Source organism: Hemicordylus capensis, chromosome 2 (assembly GCF_027244095.1).
Source record: "Hemicordylus capensis ecotype Gifberg chromosome 2, rHemCap1.1.pri, whole genome shotgun sequence".
In the NCBI taxonomy this organism is placed as follows: Eukaryota; Metazoa; Chordata; class Lepidosauria; order Squamata; family Cordylidae; genus Hemicordylus; species Hemicordylus capensis.
The window spans coordinates 414,442,774-414,463,300 of record NC_069658.1 but is presented as its reverse complement, the minus strand read 5'-3'; the positions used below and the strand labels follow the sequence as shown (position 1 = coordinate 414,463,300).

Here is a 20,527-nt window from a genome sequence, read left to right as displayed (position 1 = left end):
GACATGTCCAAAACAAGACACACACCCAAAGTGATCAGAGTCAAGCAAACTATATTTAATGGTGGAAACCAATCAGAACAAACTATTCACTCTGCAGTGCTAACAATGACGTTTCCAGCAATAACCCCGACAAGAAAAACCCAGTAAAATGTGGCTGCTTCCACAGGAGCTCCAAATAGTTATACTCTCCCCTGTGTCCTAAGACTACATTGTCCCCTGCCCTTCACCCACATGATCAAGAACCTGCCCAGAGCTGCTGCTTTCAAATCGACTTTGAATTTTGAAAAAAATGTGTTCTGCACTCTATTTTCAGCTTTCCCTTGGCTACACTAAGCCTAAAAGACACATTGCTGAATGATAGCAATTCAAGATATTCCAGGCTCAAGTCAACTAAGGCAGTGGCTTCCAAACTCTTTTGTAACACAAGTGGCCTACTCACAGAATGCTGGAGGTTTCAAAGATCCATTCATGTGGGATTTCCACATTCCTTTGGTTCAGCTCCCACCTTCTTCAGGCTCCTTCCAGCTATAAAGATGGGAGTCCAACCCTGTCTTGTGTCTCTATTTTGTTCCCTGTCTTGCATCTGTATTCTCTTAGTGCTCATCCCATTCATGTACATTCAGCTATATTTATGGTACTGCAAGGTCAGGCACCATTCAGGGCTGTGCATACCGTGAGATCCAAAATAAAATTAGCAAACAATCAAATGTGTATAGAACAACTATTTTTTCTGTTTCTTCTCCTTAGCCATGGAAGATAGGACAGAATACTGTGGCTTCTGAGACTGGCAGACAAGCTACTTGTTTACAAGTTTCTTTCCATAGCCATAAGGGCTAGAAACTTCACAGAAAATGAAAGTTAAAATCCACATGATGCTCAGTTCTAGCCTATATACTAAATATGTACATATACCCTGTTTGCAGTCCTTGGTTGCATCGTCACTCAGGTTTCCCACCCATGCACCCTGTGGTCAAGGTGTCCCTATCTGGGATATTCTGCATTGGTCAACCCTAGTTTGACCTGAGACGCCCCACACACGCTTTCTATCCCCCTCTTCCCGAGAACAGTAACCCCTATATCCCTGCCAAACAGCTCTTGTGGTCGTCAGTTAGAAGTCACTATGCCGTAGTTTTGAGGTAGAAATCCCCTGGAAACAGGAACTCCAGTTAGACCACCAACACTGAATTCTTATTTACAAAGGAAAAACTTTTAAAGTTGGCATAAAACTAGCCAACACTCAATAAAGAAGCTGTAAAAGTATATTGGGTGAGACCAAATCAATATTTAAAAGAACTGGCACTGCTAGTTTAAAAACGGTTTTCATGTAGTTCCTTTGAAACCACCTCAGTAGGATAGCCTATGTCTACACTCTAGGACTCTGAATCAAGAAGCAGGGATTCCTAGCATATAACACCATTAAATGTGTAATACGGGTTGGCTGTACAACTGCTGCATATTCTTTCAAGCTCAGATTTTTATTTTTATTTAAGATCAAGCTATTAATTCTTAGCAGCATGGCTGTTTTGTTAAAATGATCTGAAGTTGATAGTATTTCAATCACTGTATCAAAGGCTCCCTAAAAGCAGAGCTGTGTGAGAACTCTACCCTGAAATGTCAACATTCTGTGCCAAGAATGGTAAATTCAGAGACGTGGATAAATTATTCAGATCAATCAAAGTGGCGAACATCTGAGTCATGCTACTTGTGCTCACCCAAAGAGGCAAAAGTGTCATTTGGCTGAGCCCCTGCCTCCAAAACACACACTTTACTTCTGGGACACTAGCCAGGTAATAAACTTGAAAGTATGAGGTAATCTTTACAACTATGAAGGCTAAAACTTGCTTTTTAAAGAAAGAAAGCAGAGGTCTTCCAAGATGTTAATGGCTATGCTTCTGCAGAATCGCAATTATATGCAGCCTTGTCTAAATATTCCTCTTTTTTTGCCAGTTCCATATAAAGGTTTGGGTTAATTCTAAAATATCTTGCAACAAACATTACTATCTAACCTAATCCCCACCCCACCCTCAAAAAGCAGCCATATCTCCATGACCGAATGTTACCTATTTTCCACACGTTGCATCCGAATAGTTCATAGTGATACTGACAAGAAAAGTGTTGAGACGCCACTACTTAATAAAACTTGGGTTGTCAACTTTTTTTCTGGCGAGGCTCTAAGAGCCTCTAGCAGCAGATCAGACTTATCCTGTTGCTGCATCTCTGTGTTCAAAGGCATAGGGGCCCTTCCTGAAATGGCTATTGGGAATCTTGTTGATGAATAGAAGCAACAGCTAAGGTGATTGTCCACCCAAGTTTACTTGTTGCTGCATCTGCATCCAGTGCATAGTTCCATTCATCTCCTTAACTAACACTGGAATTGGGAGGTCTGCTTTTCTCTGTGGCCTGTGACAGACTGGCATATTAGTGAGCTGGGTGGCAGAAGACCATGCTTAGTTTGAGTTGGAATTGTCTGCTTGCCAGGGTCCACTTGGAAAGGGAGAAAAAGTTCTGGGTCTGAATTCTAGCTGGCAACGCTTGGAGGTCATAAACTCACTAGCAGAGCACATACTTTGCATGTGTAGAGTCCTAGGTCCAATCCCTACCATCTCTGGTATCAAGGCTGACCTTTGCCTGAGATCTTGGAAAGACACTGCCATTCAGGATAGACATTACCAATCACCCATCTTAGTAAAATGCATGTTAATAAGCAGCTTTAGTTCAGGTTGTCCTGGCTGTGGCGGTGGGGGGGGGGAGGTGGGATAAGAATGTGGCGTAAATAAGGTCTGAATGTCCATAGTCCTGTCTTGATTGACATAATGGCTGCATTCAACTCGCCTATGTAGAGAAGTGAAGGGAATGGTCCTACCACTGCCGCCCTTGTGGGGTGATGCAAAGAAGGCTACTAGCCTATGCCTTTACCATGGCATTCTACCCTTGTGCACACCTGGCCCATTTGGGTTTTATGGTGCGTTTGGCTACAACCCCAGTCCCTGGCTGAGTTTTCCCTGACAGAAAGGAGCTATATTCACTTTCTCCAGCAACGTTGTATGGAGTTAAGTTAAAGAAGTGCACTCCATTGTCCCAGTCATGCCTTAGATACATGCAGAGCAGGTGGCTATATTTAGTGCTTTCTCTCAAGGTAACAAAGAGCTACTATTTCTGAAGAGGATTCTCTTCTTATGCAGTCCACAAAGACAAGCCAACTACTTGGGAGAGATTTATTTCAGTGCCTGTCGAGCAAATGCGATCATCTTGGCTTCCTCCAAGGGACACAGTGATAGCAGGACAGTCAGCAAGGAGGTGGCTGAGGAGAGGACAAGCTTTTATTCCTCCCTACCTTTTTCTCCTGAACCTACAGCTCAGTCCACAAAGTACTCCCATGTGTTGTGTTCTTAACAGCTCAAGAAGGAGATGCCAATGGACAACTGCTTTTGTGACCAGTTACTCAGCAGGTAGTTGGCAACAGAGGAAAGGGAAATATCACTCCATAAAAGTCACAGGCCCAAGTATCCTCAGGAGCTGGGTAAGGGAACAGAACTGGGCTCGGCCAGATTCTCCAGTTCTTCTTTCTCCTGCTTTATCTCGCGGACTTTGAACTCGCTGTTTGCTGGTGGTTCTGTGGGCTGCATAGACTCGCTTCCCTTTGGATTCTCTTTTGAATGGCACTTCTGGTGTTTTACCAGCACTCCCCTCTGCCTGAACCTTCGCCCACACTCAAGACAGCGATATGGTTTTTCTCCTGTGTGAATTCGCTGATGTGTAATAAGGTCAGAGAGCCTGGTGAATCTTCTCTCGCACTCATCGCAGGGGTAGGGCTTCTCTCCTGTGTGGATTTTTTGGTGTCTAGTCAGATCAGAAGGGTAGGCAAATCTCCTCCCACACACCTTGCAGGAGAAAGGCTTCTCCCCTGAGTGGGTCCGTTGGTGTGATACAAGGTTAGAATGCTGGATGAACCTTTTCCCACACACCCCGCAGGCATGAGGCTTCTCTCCTGTGTGGATCCTCCTGTGGGTAGTCAGAGAAGAGGAAGAAACAAACCGTTTTCCACAGTCAGTACAAGCATAGGGTTTCTGACCCATATGGTTCCGCTCATGTATCTTAAGGGCTGACTGATGGCTGAAGCATTTCTGGCAGTAAGAACAGCGGTAGGGCTGCTCTCCTGAATGGCTTCTTTGATGACTGACGAGATACGCCCGCTGGCTGAATGTGTCTCCACACTCTGAGCAAATGTGGGGTTTTTCTCCTGAGTGGATTTTCTGGTGTCTTGTAAGATGGGAGAGCTGACTAAAACTTTTTCCACACTCGACACACAGGTAGGGTTTTTCTCCTGTGTGGACGTTCAGGTGTTTAGCCAGATCTGATGGCCGAGTAAAGCTTTTGCCACATTCAATGCAGAGATGGGACTTCTCTTTTCTTTGGGTTCCCTCTGGTAGCGCAGGTGCTGCTTCCTCCCTGGTCTCTTGATGTTCAAACTGCTCTTCTGCTCTGCTCACTATCTTGGAACCTGAGGGATAAGGAAATAAAATCAGTGTCAATCCATCAGCCATTTGCCAAGGTGGAGATGGGTTGGGAATAGGTGCTCTTTACTTCTCTAGAGACTGTAGCTCAGTCACAGAGCACCTGCTTTGTATCCTGAAGGCCCCAGGGTTCAATCCCTAGCATCTCCAGTGAAGGAAACCCCTGTTGCTGACAGTCAGTAGGGACTAAATCAGGTGGACCAAAGATTGGACTCCTTGTATATTGTCCAGAGACATACAAGAACTCATTTGGGTTTCCACACTAAGAAGTGCTGTCCTCTGTGGGGCTGCCCATGCTTAAAAATCTAGAATTCTGTACTAAAACTACCAAATATCTGCAAACCAAATTCTGCAGTATAAAGAATTACATAAATTCACAAAAATTACTTTGTATCTCCTATGTAAATTGTTTTTATTTTATTTATAATTAGATTTATAGTCTGCCTTCTGGCCACGGGCTCTCATGGTGGCTTACAACAATTAAAAACCATGTATCATATAAAGATATAATCCATTTTTATATATATATATATATATATATTTTAAATACCAGTACAAAAATGTGAAAACAGGGATAGGAAGAATAAAATCCAATCTGGTTTATTTCCGATTTTCAAAAAGGGATCCAGGGGCGATCCGGGAAATTACAGGCCAGTTAGCCTAACGTCCGTTCCAGGCAAATTGATGGAAAGCATCCTCAAGGATAAAATTGTAAAGCACCTAGAAGAACAGGCCCTGCTGGGAGTGAGCCAGCATGGCTTCCGAAAAGGTAAATCTTGCCTCACCAACCTTGTGGACTTCTTTGAGAGTGTCAACGAGTGTGTGGATCAAGGTGATCCAGTTGACATAGTCTACTTGGACTTCCAAAAAGCTTTTGACAAAGTTCCTCATCAAAGACTCCTGAGCAAACTTAGCTGTCATGGAATAAAGGGACAAGTACATGTGTGGATTGCTAACTGGTTGAAAGACAGAAAACAGAGGGTAGGTATAAATGGAGAGTTTTCACAATGGAGGGCAGTAAGAAGTGGGGTCCCCCAGGGATCTGTACTGGGACCGGTGCTTTTTAATTTATTCATAAATGATCTAGAAGCAGGGGTAAGCAGCGATGTGGCCAAATTTGCAGATGATACCAAACTCTTCCGGGTAGTGAAATCCAAAACAGATTGTGAGCAGCTCCAAAAGGATCTCTCCAAACTGGGGGAGTGGGCAACAAAATGGCAAATGCGGTTCAATGTTAGCAAGTGTAAAGTGATGCACATTGGGACGAAAAACCCAAACTTCAAGTATATGCTGATGGGATCTGAGCTGTCGGTGACGGACCAGGAGAGGGATCTTGGGGTTGTGGTTGACAGTTCGTTGAAAGTGTTGATTCAATGTGCGGCAGCTGTGAAAAAGGCAAATTCCATGCTAGGGATCATTAGGAAGGGGATTGAAAATAAAACAGCTAACATTATAATGCCCTTATACAAAACTATGGTGCGACCACACGGAGTACTGCGTACAATTCTGGTCACCACATCTTAAAAAGGACATGGTTGAACTGGAGAAGGTACAGAAGAAGGCAACCAAGATGATCAGGGGCCTAGAGCACCTTTCTTATGAGGCAAGACTACAACACCTGGGGCTTTTTAGTTTAGAAAAAAGATGACTGCGGGGAGACATGATAGAGGTCTATAAAATCATGCATGGCATGGAGAAAGTGGAGAGAGAGAGATTCTTTTCCCTCTCACACAACACTAGAACAAGGGGTCACTCCATGAAACTGATTGCCAGGAGGTCTAGGACCAACAAACGGAAGTACTTTTTCACACAATGTGTGATCCACTTGTGGAACTCTCTGCCACAGGATGTGGTGACGGCCAACAACCTGGATGGCTTTAAGAGGGGTTTGGATGACTTCATGGAGGAGAGGTCTATCAATGGCTACTAGTCAGAGGGCTGTGGGCCACCTCCAGCCTCAAGGGCAGGGTGCCTCTGAGTACCAGTTGCAGGGGAGTAATGGCAGGAGAGAGGGCATGCCCTCAACTCCTGCCTGTGGCTTCCAGCGGCATCTGGTGGGCCACTGTGTGAAACAGGATGCTGGACTAGATGGGCCTTGAGCCTGATCCAGCAGGGCTGTTCTTATGTTCTTATGGTCTCAAAACGCTTTGTCAGAACAGCTGAGTTTGTACCAGCTGTCAAGTATAGCCCAGAAACAGACTCATAAGCAGTGGAGCTCAGCAACAATCAGCATTATTGTTGGAATTGAGCCCTGTGGTTAATTCCAGATACAAACCTAGCTGCCACACTTGGAATTAGTGGAAACTTTCTGAACCATTTTCACAAGGCAGCCTTGCATGCAGAGCATTATAGTAGTCAAGTCACACTACTTCATCCAGCAGTTTCAATGTTGAAAGGCAAAGATAGACAAAAAGGAACTATGCACAACTTGAAGGAATAGTTCCCACAAGGAAGAGCAGTAGTCTCCCTGCACTAGCTTCTGGAACCATCCTGTGAGAGAAGAATGGTGTCACTGCAAAGCAATGCTGCCTGTTCCCAACCCCTGCAGAGAGCTCAGAAGGATGCCATGGTCAGTGAAGGGACCAATCTGCACCTTCCCCAGGAATAACAGAGTGTGGCTCAGCCTCTATCTACCCTTGCCCAATGAACCGGTGCTGCCGTTATCCTGCTTCCTGGCTTCTCGACCAATCTGCCTCTGTCTGGCATCCAGCAGGACCCTCTGTGCCTCAGAAAAATCCACAGGTGCCTCCTGGAATGCCTCAGGTCCCTGAAATGACATCAACAGTTGATTATACGGGGTGTACTTTGCACAGATGAATGGTTACATCTCTAACTTATCAGCTTTGTGGTAGGATGGCTATAAACAACTTGTGTGAGATCATGAAGAGCTGGGTTGGAGACCTCCTCTCAGTCAAAACTGGCAGTACTGGGTGCAATGGACTGTGGTTGGGGCCAGACTACATGTTAAACCTTTAGTTTGGCCCAGGGATGTAGCTATAATTGAGTGGATGGGTTCAAACACCCCAGGGCCCGCAACTCCTTAAGGCCCCCAAGCTCCACACCTCTCCCTATTAATTATCTCCCTCACTCTGAGGGGCCACCCAGGTGAGGGACAAACATGGGCCCCGCTCCCCTAGCTATGCCCCTGGTTTGGCCCCGTATTTTTGTTTTCAGTTATGTAGCAATAATGACTTGTCCCCTTAGCTAAGCAGGGTCTGCCCTGCTTGCATATGAAAGGGAAACTAAAAGTGTAAGCACCATAAGATATTCCCCTTAGGGAATGGAGCCATTCTGGGAAGAGCATAAGGTTTCAGGTTCCTTCCCTGGCATCTCCAAGATAGGGCTGAGAGAGATTCCTGCCTGCAACCTTGGAGAAGCCGCTGCCAGTCTGTGTAGACAATACTGAACTAGATGGACCAATGGACTGACTCAGTATATGGCAACTTCATATGTTCCTATGAGGGATCAGAATTGAGACCACAGTGTGTGGGGAGGAGGTGTTTAACTCTTCGATGCTGTGCTGTGGTCCCAGTGAAAATTGCTACCCCAAAGCTGCACATAGTCCCAGAATAGAAGCTTTAATTGCCTCCAATAGAGATTGGAGGCCTTAATTGTAGCTTCAAGGATGCAGTTTTCATTGGGGCTGTAGCAGCATGGCCTGAATGGGTTAAGCTGCCCCACCCTACAGTCCTAATCATGGGTGTATGTGCCCCCCCAACTGTTATTTAATTGGAAGAAAAAGCAAACACACCAGGCCAAACTCGTATTGCGCTAGTGTAATTTTGCTGTTGGGCTAGCATAAGGACATAGCACATGGTCAATGTGTGAAGAAATTCACCCAGACTAGTACTTTTGCTAAGGCAACACATTGCAGTTGTGCAGCCCCTTCCTGCTCTGCCCCAAGGACAGAGGCAGATTCTTTCTGCACCTCTTTGTGGGGGTGAAGCACACAGGTTCAGCTTTAGATGTTCCAAGCAAATGTGGGAAGAGGTCCAAGTGAGTCATGGGTTGCACTTCCTCTCCCCAGCCACCACCACACACAAGCCTTATTCAGATATTATGTTGTATGTGTGTACAGGTATCTGTACACATGTATATGTTTTTGTGTGAATGACTATACAGCATGTGTTTTGTTTTAAAAGTGAATTCAGGTACAGACATCCTCAAATAAAAGCAACAGATAGGAAGTGCACTATTGCATATGCGTTGAACATAGCATGTGAATATGTTCTATATGTGAATATAACATGTGTGTATATTTTATATATGTGAATATAATATGTTATATATGTGAATATAACATGTATGTACAAATCTGTACATGCATAAATTGTACACAGATTGTACTTCTGTTGACCAATGTGTGAATAGGGCTTCAGGAACAAAACAACATCAGGGGATGTGAAATCTACATTTACCACATTTTTCACTATCGTCATTCATAGGTGGGCTATTTTTACACTGTATACTGAGTTCATATCTAATGCTGAATTGTATCCATTTTCTGCCACAGCACTGCCTATCTGTCTTGAAAACTGGATCTCCCACCTTCGGAAGTGTGAACTTGTGCCAATTCTAGTATTTTGGGAGTGATACGCATTTGGTATTAGAGTTGCCACACATTTAAATACTGAAATGTTTTTTCTAAGTTTAACTTTGAAGTCAAGCATTTATAAGCATCTCTTTTGGACTTTGCCATCAATCTTATGAAAAGTGATTTTTATACACAAGGCAGTAGGTAGATCAGAAGCAAGGGAGCCTCTTTGCGGGGTGAGAGCCAGTGTGCCTGGTGGCACTAACCAGTCTCCAAGAAATGAATGGGGAAACTTCTCTTTTTGTGACTGCCAAAAGTAGCCCGTTGGAGGTTCTGAATGGCAAACATGATAATGCAAAAGGAAATAAGAACAGTTGCACTTTTCTCCCCACTCACATGAGGCTCCATGGTAGCTTTTCCCTGAGTCACCTCCTCCACACCACTGCCTTGGAGAGCTGAGGCGATAGGGTAGGAAAAACAGCCTAGGTGGAGTAAGAGGGGGGAAAGAAGCACTCTGGACTTATGGAATACTTTCCCTACATCCCCTGCAAGAAACTGGAAACATGAACATATCTGCCCTCTACCATATGACACATTATTGCTTCATGTAATGCATGGGTAGGCAACCTTGGTTCTCCCGCTGTTGTTGAACTACAACTCCCATCATCCCTGGAGAGCCAAGGTTGCCTACCCCTAATGTAATGCATAGCAGGTGTCCTGATTTCCCTTTCTCAGATGTGGAAAGGGTACATGATAGATATCTGTTGCATTCTATCCAGTATGTTGTGTGGTTGAGAAGTTTTGTCTCAGTGGGGATCCTGCAGAGAGTGTGGAGAGTGGAGTCAGAAAGGAAAAAGGAGGGAAAGGAGAAGGAGAAAATGGAGTTGTTTCTGAATAAACGCTTAGTTGAATCTGTATAAGATTACTTTGTGTTTGTGAGGGAAGCAGTTATAAGATAATATCCATTCCTGACAGGGGCATGCAATTTCATACACAGAGAGAGAGAGGGAGACAAAGGGAGGCAGACCTTTGTGCCATGTTGCTGACTCCACACCGGAAAGAGCCACTCTCACCTGTTCTTCCTGCTGCTCGCCTTCCTGCTGTCTCAAGATGAAGCCTTCAGCCAGGGCTACGGCTTGGGCACAGGTCTCTGGACTACGGTCCCTGACCTGACTTTGGATTTCCTGTGGTAGGATGGTCAGGAACTGTTCTAGGATCAGTAGCTCTATGATCTGCTCCTTTGGCCGGCTCTCTGGCTCTAGCCAACAATGGCAGAGTTCCCGCAGTCGGCTGCAAACCTCACGAGGCCCCTCAGCCTCCTGGTAGCAGAACTGCCTGAAGCGCTGGCGATGGATCTCTGTGCTGGTGGAGTTCCCTTGTAAGAAGACAGCCTTGACCTTCCCATAGTCCACTTTGTCTCTGGCATTCAGGCTGCTAAAGGTTTGCTGAGCTTCTGCACCAAAAGCCGGCATGAGTCGGGCCACCCCATCACCTCTAGGCCACTGGCAAGAGCCAAACACTCTCTCAAAAGTGACCAGGTCATCCCAGGAGGACAGTTCAGGCATCTGTGGGTTTCCCCATCCTGCAGGAGAGGACTGCATGGTCTTCAGCAAATCCTGCCACTGGGATTCCAGGCGGTGAGGGATGCCCTCCTGTCTTGGCACTGCCCAGCGTGGTAACTCCCGGATGTTCCTAGACTGGATAGCAAAACTGTCTCTGCCCGTTCCCCCCAGTCCCTCTCCTGGCCTGAGGCCTGCTGGTGCCTGCTGCTCCATTTTCACTACTGGACACGACCTTCTGTCAAGCTTTCCCTGAATTTGGAGAGCCAGGGCTGCCACCTTCCACTACTACTATTCAGCCATTTTATCTCTGGGGAGGCAGACTTATACCCATTCAAATCTGGTTCCCGCTCCTGTCTACTGGAAGCCTCTCCTACTTTTCTGGTCTATGTACCTGGAGTCTACTGTCCTTAGGATGTGTTATCCCTCTGACGGCTCACAGTGCATGTGGGTCTGAGCAATGGGGCCAGAATGGGGCCAGTCAGTAACAGGGCCAGAGTTCCTGCTCAGTTACCTGAAGCTTGTTCCTAGAAGAAAGAGAGATAACATGTCATTTATTATATTCATTATTATATTCATATCCCTCCCTCCTCCCTCCGAGGAGCTCAGGGCATTATCATGTTTTTTCCTCACATTGCTGATTGGTTAGCCTGAAAAATAATGACTGGCCCAAGATCACACAGTGAGCTATGTGGCTTCTCTGGCCAGACTGACAGATAGGTACAATATTCTTAACATAGCAGAATCTAGGCCATCCTGTGCTAGATATACATGTGGTGGTGGCAGCATAGCACTGTATATTTATACGCACAATCTATTGCTTGAAGATGAGTTAAAATACAGAATGTATTTCAAAGCGCAGTTCAAGGTGTAGAGAGTTTTGCTATAGCAACAGGAAAATAAGTAAAGCCATTGAGTTATAAAGGCAACAGACACACACTGTCATCTTTATATGGGGATTTTGCACTTCAAACTTCATAATCCTTTTTTTTTCTGAGTCAGTACTTGTTCTGTTTACTGTAGTCCCTAAACCTTAGGCAATGAAGAACGATGGTATCTGTCTAAACATGTTTTACTCATTTCGACTGACCAACTCTGCTTAGGACTCTGGCTTTTGTGTTAAAAGTGATACTTTTGGATTTCATTGGTGGTTGATATGGTTTCTATTGTGATTATCCCACTCTTCCTCCAAGGTGCTCAGAGCATGTGGAATTCCATCTAGGATTCTGGTGAGATCCAGACCAATTTAGCTTAAGCAATGGAACAACATGGGGCACACATCTCCCAACCCATTACCTGGTCTCTCGGGGCCTCTGCTCAGAGTTATGCAACATTATGTGGTGGATTGTTCCCAAGCACTCTTGCATATAAACAGATAAATAGGTTTCATAAAGGAAAAACCTAATCCCTGGAGGAGGGCCAGGGGCATCGTTAGGGGAAAGGGGGCCTGTATTCGCCCCTCTCTCCAGTGGTGCCCTGGAGTGAGGGAGATGATGAAGAAAATAGGGAGGGGTGGAGCTGGGGGGCAGGCCTAAGAAACATCGGTGCACAGATTGGTGAAAACTGAACCTCTTGGCCAAGACTACCCCGGGGGATAAATAGTGCCCTGGGTGAGGAGGGCCTTTGGAGCACCCCCCTCCCCAGCATGGTTAATTTATTAGTGATATCATGATTAGTTTACCAGCTTGTTGCCCTGGGCTGAGTGATTGCCCAGCTCACCTATCCATAAGGCCAGCCTTGCTGTTGGGTTAGTTTGGTGAATGGGCACAGTCCGTTTCTGTTCCATCTCCAGGGGAGGGGTGCTGATTTGTGTTTCCAAAAAGAGAGGCACTAAAGAAAGGGGAGGGTGGCTGGCTACTACTTTCCTGAACTCTCCATCCCAGACCCATGAGAGCTGGTTGCAGTGAGTGGTGAGAGAGAATGCACTCTGCATGTGACAACTCCACCGGTTCTAAGGCATTCCTTTCAAGGCTTAAGCCCTGGTGATTCAGTCAAGCCTAACTGGGAAACCTTGGCAAATATGCCACCAGCAGCAACCCAAGATGATCCTGTGCGGTGCCTGAGGCAAAGTGCCAAATGCGGCCTTGCCTAGAGTCCACTCCCCTGATGGGGGCCAGCCCTCCTTCAACACTGACCTTTGCAAGCTTTGGAAATGGAGCAGGCCTTGCAGGGGGGAAGGGAGGAGGGAAGGTTGCCCAGTCACTTGCTGCCAGAAGCAACCACCTCATCTCCCCTCATGAATAAAAGGACTGCCACAGGTTGCAATAACCAGCTAAAGAGTAAAGCAAGGGCAAACCACTTCACACTCCGCATTTGCATTTCTTGGCCATTTATAATGCGATCCCTCAACACCGGCAGCTAAGTTCCTGAGAGGCGTTATTGTGTGAACTAGTGTTATGATACGGACAATATGCTTGATACACATTTTTTATTTATTCTCTAGGAGCAACACATGGCAGCAAGGGTCTGCCAAATGAATGCACAGATGGGCATTTCCCTTACACGGTTTATTGCAACGGCACACATGTTGAAGGGGGGGCGGGCCGGGCGGGAATCTTCATGTTGCTACTACTAAGCCTGTGCTAGTGGCACTGGATACCAAATTCCCTGACTGCTATGTTGGGGGCAGGTTATCACTCCCAGACATCAAGTAGGCAAGGTGAGGGTGGCTTCTGCAATTTTTTGTAGCAAGCCTGATACTTTTGATTCGCCTGGGTTTTGTGTTGTTTTTCAAAGCCTTATCATGGAAAGAAACGGTAGCCTAAAGAGTGGGACTCGCTGAAGCAGGAGGAGAACAGAGCTGTTATTGTCTGGGGGACCCAAGAGCAGGCTAAGCACAAGGCTTCCTTAATCGGCTCAGGAGTTAAAGACGTTTCTGCAGAGAGCAGTCGCTCAGAGCCTGCTTGCCCGCCTCCGCCACGTCAGGCGCCGAGACCCTTCGGGGCGCTCTCAGCAGCGCCCGCCACACACCCCACCTCCGGACCACGGATAGGGCGCAAACAGCGCGCCAGGCTAGGGAAGAGGCGGCGGGGGAGGGGGCGTTTGAGGTGGCTGCTGCTACTCTAGAGCCCTGAGATTGTCCCCGACCTCCGCTCCCCCCCCCCAACGAACAAGGTCTGATGGTCTCTCCCTTTCCTCCCCCAGTATGCAGCGAGTGGCTGGAAGTGGGGATCACAGGGAAAGGGGAATTGGGAAACTCTCTGCGAGCGAAGGGGATAGCAGGGCAGAAACCCCAGTTCAGGAATCCCGCTGGAAGGAGAGAATGGCATCATTCAGGGATAATAAGCGGGTCGAGAGGAGCGCCCCTCCCTTCAGCCAAACAAGAACTCTGGCTTTTTAAAGAGAACTCTGGTTTTTTTCTCCCTTTCCTATTGTAAAGCCCACGATAACTCCCTCCCCTCCCCCTGCCTCGCGCTCTGTCTTATTGAATGCATCCGTGAGGCTCTTGGCGCCTCGGACTTGGCTTTGCTGCAACGGGTGGGGGCGGAGGGCGTGCGAAGAAGTAGCGACGCTGGACAAAGGAAAAGAAGAAGCGGTTCCACAGAGCAGGCCCCAGAGAAGCGGCACCCTACAGATCAGACCCGTCATGTCCCAACTCCGCAAGGAAGCGGCGGTCCCCTCACCCACCCCTCGCGCAAATAATAACTCTACAGACATCGGTAGACGAGAGGAGAGAACTCCCCCCCCCCCCGCTCCGCGCGCTCCGTGCACCACGTCTTTCCTCTGCCGGCCCTCCCTCTCCCCCACCCGGATTTTGGTCTCCGACTCCGCCTGATTTCTCCGTCGCCCTCCCCTGCAGCTGCATCAGCGTCTCTTTGCCCAGATGCCCCTTAAACTCACCGCTCCCCACCGTTCCTGCCTCCGCGCAGACCCCTGAGGATCTCGAGCCCAGCAGACAATCCCCCACCCCTTGATAAAATTCAAATCCCGAGGTTTTTAATCCAGGGCGGAGCAGGATGGAGCCTTGGCTATTGCATCCCCCCTCTCGGCTTCCTGGGCCTCTCCAGGGCTTAGCTCTCACTCAATAGGACTAAGCCGGCTTAAATCCAAGTGCTCCTGTTTAACTGGTTTGAGGATCGGGCTGCCAGTCAATTTAACTCTTGACGCGACTCGGCTTTAGAGGGGGAGAGAAAATAGTTGAGGATGACTTTATCTCTGGGCAGAGCGAGGTATCCTGGCCGCCCTGCCCAAGCGTGAGGCTGGGGCTCTTGCAAAACAAAACTCCTTTGATTCCCATTGCACAAAATGATTTTCTCCTTTTCGTCATGCCAACGCTCCCTGTACTGCAAAGCTTAAAAAAGATATATATCACAAGAGGAGCCATTCCTGTATTGTATGGTTTCATACCTGCTGCCCTAAGCCTTCCAAAACAAGCAAAGTCAGACCAGGCACCAGTTCCTCAGAGGGTTTGAGGCACTAGGTTTTCAATGCCTGTCCAACTTTCTGACATTTATACATTTCTGTCTCAGTGTGCTCCTCTGAAATCTGCTTCTCAGTTTCCCATGTTTCCCCAAACTTAGTTTCCCCAATCGGCATAGTAGGACTACTGTATAGGAATATTTTTGGTACTGATCATGCTTACAGTATGAGGCTTATGGATAAGCTTATCCATGAAGCTTATACTGAAATAAATGTGTTCATCCTGAAAGTGCCTCAAGATTGCTTTTTCATCTGCCATGAAGGATATACATCTAACATTTTCGATTTATAACTAATTGCTACACCTAATTGCTACACCTGGCTTTCTGTTACCATCAAAGTGTATTTCATTTTTTTAAAAATGCATTATTACTTATAAATACATACATATAAAATATTAGCTCACAAACAAATCATTCAAATGCTTACACAGAACACTAAGAAACATTCAACACATAATTTCACTGTATTTGTTAAAATATCTATTTAAATAACAAAATAACCACTTATTCTGTTCTTGCAATCTTAGATTTTAGTTAGATTCATAATCAGCTATATGAAGCTAACTTATTATATAATACTAATTGATTATATCACACTGATTGGAATATTTTGACCATCAAAGTGTAATTCAAGATGCTGCTTTTGATCTGTGAATGTTCAAAATGATTTGGACCTTTACAAAAAGTCTTGTGGCACCTAAAAGACTTAGCAAATGTATTGTAGCATTAGCTTTCATATGCTAGAAGAAGAGGATGACCTCAAAACAGTGGTGTATCAGCTGGTAACCTCCCGGCTTAACTATTGCAATGTGCTCTGTGTAGGGCTGCATTTGTACGTAGTTCAGAAATTTCAGTTAGTTCAGAATGTGGCAGCCAGATTGGTCTCTGGGGCAACCCGGAGAGACCATATTATGCCTGTTTTGAAACAGTTGCACTGGCTGCTGATATGTTTCCAGGCAAAATACAAAGTGCTGGTCATTACCTTTAAAGCCCTGAATGGCTTAGGTCCAAGTTATCTTAGAGAGCACCTTCTTCTACATGATCCCCACCACACATTAAGGTCACCTGAGGAGGTCCAGTTCTCACCGGTTCATCTGGTGGCAACTCAGAGGTGGGCCTTCTCTGTAGCTGCTCCTGGGCTGTGGAATACCTTCCCAGCAGAAATCCTCAATTTGAATTCTTTACTGGCCTTCAGGAGAGCCCTTAAAACCTATCTGTTTGGCCTGGCCTTCCAGGGTTTTTAAATAGTTGTAATTGGTTTTAATGTTGTAACCTGGTTTTCAGGATTTTTTAATCGTCGTGATTGTTTAATTGCTGTTTTATGATGTCTTAATTGTTAATTGTTTTATACTGTTTTATAATTTTTGTTTTATTTGTTAACTGATTTTAATGGTTTTGTTTAAATTGTAAACTGCCCCGAGCCATTCTGGAAGGGCGGTATAACAATAAAATAAAATCAATCAATCAATAGAGCTCACTTCCGATCTGATGAGTTGGACGGTAGTCCATGAAAGCTTATGCTACAATAAATTCTGTTACTTACTCTGTTGCAACAAAAACCCAAGCCTTGTGGGGGACACTTTAAAGATGCATGCTTGATCCTTGCCCTTCATGGCTTATTAAATTTAGTAGGGATTTTTAACTGGGTCCAGCAGGCTCTAAATGCCTAACTGAGAGAGGGAGTGGTCCCAGTTCCACTGAAGGAAGCGATTATTCAACCACTCCTAAATAAATCCAGATGATGAGGCCTGTCGCCAATATTCCCTTCCTGGGCCAGGTGCTTGAGCATGTAGTGGCTGACCAGCACCTGACATTCTTGGAGGAAACAGATTATCAAAATGTATCTCAATCAGGCTTCAGGCCCAGCTTTGAAAGAGAAACTGCTTTGGTCGCAATGTGGGATGACTATGCAGAAAGAGAGATCGGGGGAGTGCAATCCTCTTGGATCTCTCAGCGGCTTTCAGTACCATTGATCATGGTATCCTTTTGGATAGGTTGGCTGAGTTGGGTGTGGGAGGCACTGCTTGGAGGTGGTTCCATTCCTACCTTGAGGCCTGTTCCCAAAAGGTGGTGCTGGGGATTTACTGTTGAACCCCTTGGCAATTATGCTATGGGTTTATTCAGGGTTCCATTCTTTCCCCTATGCTTTTTAACATCTACATGAAACCGTTGGAGAGGTCATCTGGAGATTTGGCCTGCGGTGTCATTGGCCAGTGTGCGGATGACACTCGTTTGTATCTCTCTTTTCCATCAGACGCATGTGAGGTGGTGACTGTCCTGAATCAGTGCCTGGATGCAGTAATGGACTGGATGAGAGTGAACAAGTTGAGACTCAGTCAGACAAGACAGAAGTACTGCTGGTTGGTGGTTCCTTTGCCTGGGTGAATGATGTTCAGCCTGTTCTGGATGGAGTTGCATTCCCCCTGCAGGACCAGGTTCAAAATTTGGGGTGTTCATCGATCCAGCACTGTCACTAGAGGCTCAAGTGGCCTCTGTGTCTTGCAGCATCTTTGATCATCTTCGGCTGGTGCACCAACTGCGGCCTTACCTGTATAGAGTTAGTTTGGCCAAAGTTACTCATGCTCTGGTAATAGGGTTGCCACATTCTGGCTCTCCAAATCTGGGTGCCTAATTTGCATATTATATAAATTGGCCTGCAAATAATTTTCATATGCAAATTAGCCGCTGCACTTTCCAGTTGACTTGTATTTGCTCTGCATATCTACCAACAATAGTTGCGGAAGATATCTCTCCCTGACCATTTTCCTTGACATATTAATAGCAGCAATAGAACAAAAATGCACAGCTTTTAAATTAAGGCTGCAGTTCTGTACACACTAATTTGAGAGATGATCTGATTGAAACTAATGGTGCTTACTTCTAAGAAGGTATGCATTGAATCTAAAGCCAAGAAAGTCCTTAAACACATTACAATACACAGCCTGGTAGGCAGGTAGTGTTTCACTTCAAAAGCAAGCTATCCTCTCAACTGCCCAATAGGGATCCTCTGCTAATAACAAACAAGGCAACATTCCTCAGGGGATTACTGTACTTGTGAAAGTGAAACCCTCCCAGCTAGCCTCCTGTGCTCTTCCTTTCTTAATCCAAGTCCAGCGGTTGAGCAGAATAGTGACTGCACATTTTGCTCCATAACTCTGTTTCTACAAGGGCTAGGGCTTAGCTCCCCCTGCCCCACCGCTCCCAAGAAAGCTGAAATCTGGGCAAATCCAAGTGGGCTAAGCACTAACGTGAGATGCTTAAAATCCGGGTGATACCCGGAATTCCAGGGAGCAAGGCAACGCTATCTGGTAACCTCTCGCTTAGATTACTGCAAAGCACTGTATGCAGGTCTGCCTTTGAAAACGGTCCAGAAACTGCAGCTGGTACGAAACAGGGCTGCAAGATTATTAACTGGGACTGAATGTTTTGATCTTCAAATTATCAAAGGAGGAGAGCTGGTCTTGTGGTAGCAAGCATTAATTTCCCCCTTGTAGTCTCGCATTTGAATGAGAGACTACAGGTGAGCACAATAAGATGTTTCCCTTAGGGGATGGGGGCCCTCTGGGAAGAGCACCTGCATACTTGAATGTAGAAGGTCCCAAGTTCTTTCCCTGGCATCACTGAGATAGGGTTGAGAGACTCTCCTGCCTGCAACCTTGGAGAAGCCACTGCCAGTCTGTGTAGACAATACTGAGCTAGATGGACCACCAGTGGTCTGACTCAGTATAAGACAGCTTCCAATGTGCCTACACCAGCTGCATTGGCTCCTAGTCTGTTTCTGGGGTCTGGGCCCAATTCAACGTGCTGGTTTTAACCTTGAAAGCCCTAAATGGCTTGAGACCAGGTTACCTGAGACAACCCCTTGCTCCATAATGTCCTGAGTTGGAGCTTAAATTCTTCTTCGGAGGCCCTGCTCTGGGTGCCCCTGCCAAACAAGGTGAGGGCCCTTTCGGTGATTGCACTCCATTTATGGAATAGCCTCTTCAGTGAGGTTTGCCTGGCTTCATCACTTTGTTTTTCTAGACACCAGGTAAAGACCTTTTGTTTATTCAGGCCTTTTAAAGTTTGATTTTTAAATTTGATGTTTAAATGGGTTTAAAAACATTTTTAAACTAGCTGATCTGGTTCAGAGCATGTGCTCCTAGTTTGCCTCCCCCACCTTCTCCCCCCACCCTAGCCATCGTTTTGCCTGCCTGCCCCCACCTGTCTTCTCTCACCACCCACCGCCATCTCCTTTTGCGGCGTCTGCCCGCCCCCAGTTTCTGGCTGCCCATTTGTTGGTTGCAGCCGCCAGGCCACTCACCTGTCCGCCAGCCACAGCCACTCCACCTCCATTTTCTTCAGCCAGCAGCCACCACCACCGCTATATTCATTCTCTGGACCGTCCCGTGGCTATCCGGCAACTCTTCGCACTCTCGCAAGAGCTGCCACGCATGGGATCAGCCACGGGTATGTCTTAGAGAATTATATATAAAGAAGATTGTTGTGTTTTGTTTTGTACTGTGCTTTTACCTTATGTTTGAATGTTATGTTGTGAAGCACCCAGAAAACAATTTGTTATGGGGAGACTAACAAAGTTGTTTATTTATTTATTTACACATACACATACACTAGGTCGTACATGGCACGCCCCACCTACACAATATTTTACCAATCAGAGGTAACAGAACAGAAGCACCATGGTGATTGGAGAGTGGGGATTCCATATGCAGAAAAGGAGGAGGAGTGGAAAGGGGGCGGGTGATTAAACAAGCATTGGGAAGGGGGTGAATGAGTGAGCGGGCAGGGAGGGGGCGAGCAAGCTAGTAGGGAGGGGCAAGCAAGTGATTGGGCAGGGGGTGAGCGAGTGGCAGGGAGGGGGCGAGTGAGCGAGCAAGTGGTAGGTAGGGGGTGAGTGAGCCAGCACGTGGCAGGGAGGGGGCAAGTGAGTGGGTGAGTGGGGGAGGGGCGTGAGCAAACGTGTGGCAGGGAGGGGGTGAGTGAGAGAGCGAGCAGGGAGTGAGCAAGCCAGCAAGTGGCAGGGATGGGGTGAGTGAGCAAGCGAGTGGCTGGGAGGGGGTGAGTGAGTGAGCTAGCAAGGAGTGAGCAAGCAAGCAGTAGGGAGGGGGTGAGTGAGCGAGCAAGCGGCGGGGAGGAGGGGATAGCTGAGAGTGGGTGACTGACACTGAGCAATAAAGCAGGGGCTGGTGGGGCAAGGAGAACAACAAAGTCCTATTGCACAGATGATCTGTGAGGTTTCAGCTAGTTATTATTTATTTATTATGTATATTTATTGTAGTATTTATTATTAAATATGAATGCAGCAACCCTTATGGAAGTTGGACCTCTACATACATATATTAGCAAGGGTTTCTACCTTGCTTTTCTGCTTGCATTCAAAACAAAAACCAAAGATAAAACAGACGTGCTAACAACAATCCACATACGTGGTAGAATGTGGATATGCCACTCATGACCATTTCTGCCTTGGGACCTATGCAAAGCAGCTTGGTGAACTAA

At 46.4% G+C, this 20,527-nt stretch overlaps 1 protein-coding gene across 1 annotated transcript; it reads right to left on the bottom strand.

The window, feature by feature from the left end:
* Nucleotides 1-34: 34 nt before the first annotated feature.
* Nucleotides 35-14,594, bottom strand: LOC128341932 (zinc finger protein 829-like). The gene is made up of 4 exons (XM_053288607.1): nt 14,448-14,594; nt 10,122-11,134; nt 7,149-7,281; nt 35-4,501 (listed from the first exon to the last, which is right to left on the bottom strand). The coding sequence occupies exons 2-4, from the start codon at nt 10,821-10,823 to the stop codon at nt 3,510-3,512; spliced, it is 1,827 nt and encodes a 608-aa protein (XP_053144582.1). The 5' UTR covers nt 10,824-11,134; nt 14,448-14,594; the 3' UTR covers nt 35-3,509.
* Nucleotides 14,595-20,527: the final 5,933 nt, after the last annotated feature.

Coding starts and splice junctions, on each gene's coding strand:
- LOC128341932 (XM_053288607.1), bottom strand. CDS start 10,823: ATGGAGCAGCAGGCACCAGCAGGCCTCAGGCCAGGAGAGGGACTGGGG. Junction 7,282..10,121: donor GCGAGCAGCAGGAAGAACAG/GTGAGAGTGGCT, acceptor ATGTCATTTCAG/GGACCTGAGGCATTCCAGGA. Junction 4,502..7,148: donor CACCGGTTCATTGGGCAAGG/GTAGATAGAGGC, acceptor CTTATCCCTCAG/GTTCCAAGATAGTGAGCAGA.